Source organism: Lipotes vexillifer, unplaced genomic scaffold, assembly GCF_000442215.2.
Source record: "Lipotes vexillifer unplaced genomic scaffold, Lipotes_vexillifer_v1.1 scaffold189, whole genome shotgun sequence".
Classification (NCBI taxonomy): Eukaryota; Metazoa; Chordata; class Mammalia; order Artiodactyla; family Lipotidae; genus Lipotes; species Lipotes vexillifer.
The window spans coordinates 757,604-767,487 of record NW_006785816.1 but is presented as its reverse complement, the minus strand read 5'-3'; the positions used below and the strand labels follow the sequence as shown (position 1 = coordinate 767,487).

At 44.5% G+C, this 9,884-nt stretch overlaps 1 protein-coding gene across 1 annotated transcript in view; it reads left to right on the top strand.

Moving 5' to 3' along the window:
- ILDR2 (immunoglobulin like domain containing receptor 2) overlaps nt 1–9,884 on the top strand; it is a 52,611-nt gene that overhangs the window by 35,277 nt on the left and 7,450 nt on the right. Inside the window, 3 exon segments of the mRNA XM_007458140.1 lie at nt 1–23; nt 1,151–1,327; nt 9,435–9,548. The exon segment at nt 1–23 is cut by the window's left edge and continues 5 nt beyond it. Coding sequence (XP_007458202.1) covers nt 1–23; nt 1,151–1,327; nt 9,435–9,548 — 314 coding nt within the window.

The following is a 9,884-nucleotide window of genomic DNA, read 5'->3' as shown; positions in this document are numbered from 1 at the left end:
TTCCTGCTGCTGCCCGCAGGCCTGTGAGTAGAGTGATGAGTGTGGAGATGTAGAGTGATCAAAAGAAATGTCACCTTGCCATCAGACAGCTACGTGCCCTGAGCGCCTTCTCCACCGCCTCTCCTTCCACCCCAAAAGCGATCGTTCCAGACCCTCCTCTGCTGGGAGCCCCCCCGCTTCCTGAGATGACCATTCTTGTTTGCCTTCTCACCTACAGGCACCTCTCCATGCTTCTGATTTACACCTATCACCCCTGCATTTGGAATCCTCACTGACACTATTGCTGAAAGGAAGGGCAGGTTCAGGATGGTGAGGTTGCGGGGTAAGGCTTTTGCCCTCTCCTCGGGCATCCAAGCTAGAGAAAACCTTCTCCGGTCATGCCTTGTGCGTGCAGAGAACTCCTCCTTTTTACCAACAGCGTGTGCAGACCACAGCCTTTGGGTCCCATCCAGACACAGATGAGTTGTATTTACTCCTACGACAAAATGGTCCACAAAGGAACTAGTCCTCCTTTGGGGATTCACAATTTTACCTCCCTGGCCAAGCCCATATAGGCAGTAAGTTTGGCACCCTGCCGTAAACATCTTGAAGGAGAGAGACACAATGTGTATCTTTCGTATCTTTAGGAACACGGCAGTTTCCACGCGAGGAGTCAGATTGTTTGCTCTGCTTTCGAGCTCACAGAGCGGGGCCGTGTGTCAGCACATAGCTGGCTTCGCCTCTCTAGAAGAGGTTGGGAGCCTCCTGGAAGCAGCTCTGGGCAGCCCAGTGCTAGGCCTCCTCCAGAGGGGCTGAGGCAGCCTACAGCAACATGGTTAAGAGTGGGCTGCTGCTGTCACAGGGGAGGCTGCTGTGACAGCTCCCAGCACTGCTTAATTACTCAGTTGCCAGGTACTACTAAACACTGTAATTCCTTATGTCATCGCTGGAGGAGTCCAAGAGAGTGGGGGAGAGGGGTTCCGATGAATCAATTCAGGACTAGTAGAACACACACACACACACACACACACACACACGCGCGCACGCGCACGCACACACGCCTGCGCATACATCCAGGAGCTCCCTTAAGCACACCCTCAGGAATTTTTGGTGTGAGGGTTGTGGAGGGTGGGATGATGTAATCTCTCTTGCTCTTCATCTCCCTCCACAGTGTATGAAGCAGGGAAAGCAGCAAAAGCCGGGTACCCTCCCTCTGTCTCCAGTGTCCCCGGCCCTTACTCCATCCCCTCTGTCCCCTTGGGAGGAGCCCCTGCATCTGGCGTGCTGATGGACAAGCCGCATCCACCTCCCCTGGCACCAAGTGACTCCACTGGAGGAAGCCACAGTGGTAAATCTAGTTCCTGACTGCCCTGCCCCATGCCCCTGTCCGGCTTCCACTCTGGTTCCTTGCTGCTGAGAACCATCTGTTCAGTGACGCTTCTTTGGACAGTGATTATCTCCATTCTGGAAACGGGAGCCTGCCAGCTGTGTCAGATATCTCCTGGAATGCGTGCCAGGCTTTCCAAGGGCTGCAGGACATAGCTGCCCCTTGCTTTCTTCCCAGGCTCCTCAATAACTAAAATTATAAGAAAAAGAGGCAAGGTGTACCCCTTGCATGTTGATCATTCAATTAATAAATAGTTATCTCTTCCCTACCTAGTGCTCAGGACTCTACCAGGTACTGTGAGGAACACTCAGAAGTGTAGGACAAGGTTTGTCTAACAAGCAGTGTGGCCCAGCCAGGGAAAGAAAATGGACCTTCAGTGGGACAGTTAGATGCTAAAGCGTATGGTACTGTGAGTTCAAAGGAGAAAGAGCTGGGATGGTTACAAGGTCTTCAGGGAAGAGGGGAGATTAGAGCTGGGCCTAGAGGAATGAGAAGGATTAGGAAAGCAGAGACACACACAGGCCAGCATGGTGGAAGGCCAGAGCTAAAAGAACACAGTGTGTGTATTTGACAGTGTCTAGCTTGTCTGTCTGACTGGAAGACAGTGGAAGAATATGGTGGAGCCAGATTAGCGAGGGCCTTGAAACCCCTCCCAGAAGAGCTGGGGCTTGGTTCCATAGCAGATGAGATCCACTGCAGGCAGGTTCCTGAGTGGAGAGGTGACGTGTTGACAAAGCAAGTGGTAAGTAGGAGAGAGTAGAATCAGAGACCTTGAGCTGAGGTGTGATTGAAGTGGGACATGTGAGTGTCTGGATTATGACGGAGACAATGGGCGTTGAAATGAGTGGACGAATCTGAGAGATGCTTTGAAAGAGCAAGCAGTTAGATGTTCGGAGGCTTCAAAATGAGCCCAGTTGTCTAGTGGTGCATATCCTAGACAGAAATGAGATAACTGGTAAGGAGAGTTTATTTGGATGAACATTAGCCCCATTGAGGGCATGATGAATTCGAGGTTATAGGCAGGGGTAGAGGAGTATAGAGACATTAAAGTGTAACCTTCCTGGAGGCATCTGAACAGGACTACAGAGTAGTAAAGCTTAGAACTGTGTATGTAGTAATGTTTAGGAGGTGATTTTTAAATCCCTAGGTGTGAATGAGCCACTAGGGTTGATGAAACAGACATTTCTCCCCTGGAGGTATCTGGACAGCCTTCAGTGGGGAACAGGGAAGAATGTCTAGTCCATTTAATGAACTGTCAGTGCTCCACCCTGGAAGGGGTGGACATCCTCAGTGAGTAATTGGTATTTGTGTTTTTTCTCTCTCAGGAACTATTAGCAGGATTCTGATGCCTGAGACTGGGAATGAGTCACAGACTGAGAAGTAAAAGTTAATGATCAAGGACACACAGGGTATTAGAGAGATAAATACAATACAGTCCATTTCCCCAAAGGATGGAGTGGGCAAAAGAGGCATTAATAGGACTTGTCTCATGCTCTTTTTGCAGCTTGTCTTTCCCCACAACCCCAATCTTCTGTCTCCTTCCTTCCCATCAGAACCCTCTCCCTCTTACTTTTTATTGAATGGATTCTCATAATAAAATGACTCTTATTCATAGAATGACAAATACTTCTCTCCTGTCTTCAGCCCGTTTCCAGTTCCTGCTTTTGCATATGCAGTTCAGTCATTTGGGCTCCATCCTGCCATACTAACCAACTGCAATTAGAAGTGGCTTAAAAAATAGGAAAAAAAAATTATTTCACATAGCAGGAAATTCCAAGGTAAGGTGGTTCTGGGGTTGGTTAATGGAACAGTTCAGGTGGCATCACTGAAGGACCTAGTTCTTTCCGTCTTTTGTTCTGTCATCCCGAGTGCATCCTCTGTCCTCCCGGGCTGGCCCCCCTCCAGATTCCATAATAACTGCCACAGTCCCAGATGCTAAATGCATTCAGAGATGGAAAAGTTATGCTCCTTCCTTGTGCTCCTTTTCTCAAGAGTGAGGAAAACTTTTCCAGAAGCCTCTTCCCCTTCCAGCAGACTTCTCCATGTCATTTTATCGGCAAGAATTGTGTCCTGTCTCCATTCCTAAACCAGATTGGCTTGGGCCAACCAAGACTCATCTCTTAGGCCAAAACACCTATTCATCTTGGAAATGAACAAAGTCAGGATTCTGTCAGCAGGGGAAAAGGGGAGAATGCACAACCGGTGCTGGCCAAGCTGGTCTGGCTCATGTTATCATTTTCTGGCTCGTTGAGTCATGATCCTCACTGGGCACACTTCTGTACTCAGGTACCGTGGCCAGAATTACTGATGGCATTTGGCTATTTCTCCTTTAAGAAAAGTGGCTTAAGCCGCTGTTCCATGTAGGTTGTCCTTTAAAGAACGTTAGAAGTGTTAAGAAATGCTGATTTATAAAGATGTAAATTTAGCCTATTTTTTATTTTTATGCTAGAGTAATCGTCTAGCAACAGTAATTTTTCAGATTACACTTGTACACAATACTCTCTTGAACACTCTGTGTAGTTGAAAAGGCATCTTTGATGAGCTACGTATAGTATAGCCAGTTAGTTACCGAATGGGCAAGAGGTAAGAGGCACCCTGATTCCTTCTCCCATTCTTCATAGCGGCTACCTGCTGTGTTTGTTTGTTACCTCTGTTACAAAAAAAGATGACTGTCTCCTGTCCTGCTCTGGAGCCATCCCCTTCAGCTTCGTCAAGGTTCTCTCTTTGCTGAATCTCCATACCCCACCCCATTCCCACCTCACGTCTTTAGCCTTTCCTTCCTATCAGCATTCAGAACACACTCGGATCTCTCCCATTAAAACACAACAATTTGCAAAAACCCTACAGTCCTCTGATGCTACTTGCCTATCCACGCTATCCTCTTCACAGCCAAGCTCCTTGATAGAGTTTTGAATCTTTAATGTCTCCATTTCCTCTCCTCAACTAACTTCTGTCTTGCCATTGCTTTCACCACTCCAAAGACCAGCGCTTGCCAAGATCGCCTTATCGCTGACTCGAATGGATGCTTCTCAAAGCTTGCCCCCTTGACTTCTCAAAAGCACTTGCCACCCCTGACAACGCACTCATCTTTCTTTGCCCTCCTCAGCACTGTACTTTGTAGTTTTTCCTACCGTTTTCACTACATGCTGGCTGTTCTTTCTCTGCACATCCCCCAGATGCTGGTGTTCCTGTTTGTGCAAGGTCCTCTCCCTGGGAAATCGTATCTAGTCCATGGCGTCGGTCATCATCTATATGCTGATGACTGCCAGTCTTTATCTCCATCCTCTCTCCTGTTCCTCAGTCCCATATACCCACCTACCTTCTGGACGTGCCCACCTTAGTGTACTACAGGCATTTCCAGCTCAACATCTATCTAGGAAATGGAATTAATCTGCTGTTTCTCAACCTCAAACCAACTCCTACATTTCTTATTTTCGGTGGATGGCACCGTTATCTACTTAGTAGCCCAAACCAGAAGCAGGGACTTGATCCTTATCTCTTCCTCTCCCTCACTTCTCTCATCCACTGGTCACCAAGTCCTTCAGATTGGACCTCAAAATAACCTTGAATTGGTCCATCTCTACTCAACTATCCTAGTCATTGCCACCATCATCTCCCACCTTGATTAATGCAATTCTCTTTTCCCTTGCTTGAATCCATTTTATTTTCACATCTACCTGGTCTCCACTCATCCTTCTTGCAAAAGAATTGAATAGGCAAGTAGGGTTCTGAAATGTCATTTTTCAAACTAATAAGGATGTGTGTCTATATATATGCCTACTGTATGTATACAGAGAATATGCAAATTTTAAGCATCACTTCTCCCACAACTGAGCTGCTGTCACCCTGGGGGTGGAATCTGGCAGCTGTTCCATTATCCATAAACAGCCTTCCTTCGCTTATTAAGATAGGACAGGAAGAACAAGGCTATATCCATGGATATCTGCCTTACAGACTTCTTTTGCAAGTTTTACAGATTGGATTTGGCTTTAAAGGGGAAACTAGCTGAAAAATAGTTGAGCCCTAATTGGGTCAGAAGTATCAACTCAAATCTTTTAACAGTAAGAATTTTTGAAATTATAGTTTGGCATCAAAATGAATATCCCAATAGTCCCTCTCCAGTAAAAATCAGAGGTGGCAAGGCTAATAAATTAGAGGAGCTGAAGTATGAAAATCCACACCAACCAAAGGACTTGGACCAGACTGAACTTCAAAAGAGAAATAAATCATCCATCGACCCTAAACTGAAATATCACCAGGAAAAAAGTCATTTTCAAAAAAATGCTGGTCTTTGGCCAATAATGTAGTACATTTCTTATTAAAATATCACCACACATCAGAGAGTTCTCTGATCTTCAGACAAATTACAGATAAAAATCGGCTTGACACCATTCTATTTGTTTTCAAATCAAGAAAAATTTAATGAATGCATACAGATTTTCTCTCAAGGAGTTTACGGTCCAGCAGAGTGGTTTCTGGGGGCTTGTGAATGGAAATCAAATGAGTGAAAAATAGAAAGGAGCATTTGATAAGACTGTTCTCTGATGCCAGCTCAGAGAAGGAAAAGTCTCATCTGCTTGGAGGGATCAAGAAAGGTTTTCTGTGCTCCTGAGCATATACGTGACACAGAGCCAGGTTCTACCACGATGAGAGAATTAGTTATAGTGTGCCACCCATCGAATATACAGCTTTCAATTAAAAAAGGAAAACCAACGCCTCTTAAAGGGAGAAGTGCCTAGCTTTTTTAGCTACTGAAACCAAACGGATGATGCCTCTAAAGTCTACACATCAGTACTCTGCCTCTGTCCTTTTTGACAAAGTAGAGGGATTAAGATTTCTGAAGTCATGAGCTGGTGTGACTGAGAAATCAAAGCTGAAAGTATCTAGTACAGTGGTGTCTCTTTATAATGCCAGTACTGAAAGGCGAAGCTGCCATTGTCATTTGAGGCTGTGAATAGTTACTGTAACTTTGCAGGGGCATGATAACTTATGCATACATGATCAAATCTGTCTCATAATGAGGAGTGCAATTTGTTATAATGACACAGAAAGCAATCTGAGCGCCGGTCCAAGTTGCAGGTAAGGGAGCAGTTTCCAGCTGTTGCCCAGGATGGCAGCCATCTCTCATTGCCAGGGGACAGCTGGTACATTGTTCCCTATAGCAATATTCTTCCCCCCTTTATCTCAGTGTTACTGAATGTTTGCCGTACAGCGCTTCACATATTAAGAACACCTAGATAAAGCCACAGCTGCAGGTAGAGTAGACCCTTCCCTAATGCCTGTAAACATGCTCATTTTCTTTACTAAAAAATAATCATCAATAAAACAACAAAACTTACCTAAACCTTGCTGCTCCCTCAAGCTACCATTCAGGCCTTCCCCTTCCTGGTGAAAATTCTCCAACAAACCCATCACATGGCCTTTTCCGCCTTACTTTGTAATTCTTTGTAACATAGTTTTTATTCCTGATTTTCATTCATTCATTCATTCATTCATCCATACAAACACGTGTGTTTTGAGTGTCTGCAATGTGTCAGGTTCTATGCTAGGTGCTCAGGATGCAGAGATAAACAGAATTGGTCCTTGACCTCAGGAAGTTTACAATCTAGACAGGGAAACTACTGAAAACGCTCTTTCTAAAGAAAGCATTAACCCTACCCCCAGCCCCAGGCTGGCACCAATTCAGCTCAAGCAAACATTTAAGTGCATACTATGCATAGAGCACCATCCTGGGCTTTACACTGAGCTAGAATGATAAGCAGTCTTTTCCCTCAAGAATCTTTGGGAAGAATAGACATTTATACAAATCATTTGAAACCAGTGAGAATATATTAAGGGCCATGATGAAAGTTCAAAGTAAATGATTTGTAAGTTAGGAGTGGGATAGAGAGAGAAGGGAGAGAACTTTTCTAGCTAGAGAAAAAGAAAGCCTTTTGGATGAGGTGTCATCTGAGCTGCCCCTAATAATTACGGAGAACTCAAAGTGCGCCACTGATTTGGTCTTTGTTGTCTCCTTTCTTTTTTCTTTTTCTTTTTGGTTTATATATTTGTCTTTTCCCTATGAGATTATTTAAAAGGTGAAAAGTATTAGCTGTATCTTACAGACGTGAAAACTGAGTCCTGGATAGGTCACCACTTATTTGAGGTCCCTCAGTAAATCCAGCGGCATGCCTACAAGATGCCCAGTTCCCCATTTCCCAGCCCTGTGTTTCATCCATCAGACATAACTGCCTCAGAACAGACATAGCAGTTCCATGGGATAATTGCATTTTAAGTGAACTGTCTGTACTATGTAAACACCTCTGCAGAGATGGAAGAGTGTGCAGTTTGATGAATAAAATCATTTCTGCTAATAATTGCTTCTGCGTAGGGATCATGGATCTAACCTCCGGGAGAAGGTGTACTAAAAAGCGTGTGCTGAGATTCATTAATTTTTTTTTAAGTAATTCCACAATTGGAGCTGAATATGGACTGCCCATCCTGTTCTCATATAGAAAACCAGTGCACCTGCAAATGGATGTGTGGGCGTCTTCCCAGTCTTCAATGCCAGGGCTGTGATTAGAGTCTGTGGAAGATGATATTTTAATCTTCCATGTACATGCTTGTGTGGGGGGGCTCTGTCCACAGCCAGGGTAACATGACCAGAGTGCAGAAAGCAGGATTTTCTCCAGAGGTGCCTGCAGTCATATGGTTTCTTTATGGTATTTGCCCTACTCTGGGAACAGAGAATATTGGAGGTGGGTCATTTGCTTCCATCCCACTGTACAGTCCTGACGGGCTGTGAGGTAGGACCGTGCCTCAGATGACACTGCCTATGGCACACCTAAGAGCATTTTCTACTCTGGGCTTTTCCTTTTTGTCTTCCTCTCCTATCTCTCCATACTGTCTCTGCTCCTAGACTCCAGAGAGGCAAGATGCCCAGTATGGTTGGGCTTCAGTCAGACTACATGGTTCCAGTCCCAGAACTACCACTTATTCCTGAGCAAGTTATAAAACCTCTCTGAACCAAAGTGTCCTCAACCATGAAATGTGGCTACTAACAGTTAACTTCCTTATGTAGTTGTGAGGAATCAATGTCCATGTAGAGCATTTAGCACAGTACCTAGCACATTTCAGTGCCCAATTAAGTGTTGTCTGTTACACTTATTGTTCTGTCCCCATCCCATTCCTTTCACTCTTTCTTGTTTTCTCTTTCTCTTATCTGTGAAGATTGGACCTGCCCGTGTCTGATCACCCTTGGGGCTGGGATTGGACTCGACTGATAAGTGACATGGGGCTTCAACAGCCTTTGTCCCTGACAATATGAGTGATGGGAATGTAGGAGATGGTATTATCTCTCATGCTTTAGTTTTGTTTTTTATTAAGCCCTGAAAATAACACCTGCCTGTAACCACATAGCAGCAGGTTGAATTAATCATGTCAAAAATACGGTAATCCCTTTCCTAAGAGGAAAATGCTAAAGAAATAATAATGGAACCATAATTAGTAATCCATGTATTTTGCATTTTATTTTGTACTAATGTGTATAAAGCCTATAATCTAATATTAGCTCTTATGCATCACCTAGTTATGGGATTTTTGCACAATCTCCCAAGCAACTAGAGGCTTTTAGGCCACCTGTGTCAATGTCCCTGACGTTTGGGTGTCTGTTTTAAAGCACATGTGCCTCCACCAGGTGAAGGTATGAACCCCAGACTGTAGAGTGATCTGCGGCCCTAGTCTAGAAAGTGGTCTTTTTCTAGTGTGAGTGTACTCCCCCAAACTTTGAGAAGATGAGCTTTAAGTAGAGCTATAAGAGGTCAGGAGATAGGAAGCAGAGGTTAACAAATGACTAAAAATATACTGTAATAGAATTTTGTTGTTGACCTGCCGATCCTCCATTCTAATGGAACCATCTGATAAAGGGGATCTCGGTATGGTTCCATGTATAGAACTACAGGTTACGATTTCTGGGTGATTTCAAAAAGAGTTGTTATTAGTGGGACCCATGTTTTCTACTTGGTAAAATAAATGGAAGTGGCCTTCTCCTGATTTTTTTCACCTCACCTTCTTGTCTGTTTCTCAACAGTTCGCAAAGGTTACCGGATCCAAGCTGACAAAGACAGAGACTCCATGAAGGTCCTATACTATGTCGAGAAGGAGCTGGCTCAGTTTGATCCAGCCAGAAGGATGAGAGGCAGATGTGAGCATCTGTTAGTTTTACGTGATCTGTGCATCATGCTAAAGGGGATTTGGGGGTGACCATACGTGGGCAGGCCTGAGCTTTCAGGGTCAGAACTAGTAGGGGTGCTGGTGATACCACCCTAAAGAAAGTAGCTTTGAGTATATAGAGGAAAGATAAAAGGGATTCTGGTATGAAGAATAGAGCAATCACAGGGAACTATATTCAATATCCTGTAATAAACCATAATAGAATTAAAAAAAAAAAAAGAATAGAGCAATCATGTACCATCTTGGTTCCTGTTGTGTCAGTACTGCTGGGGCCATGCAATCCTGGGGTTGGAAATATTTTATTAAA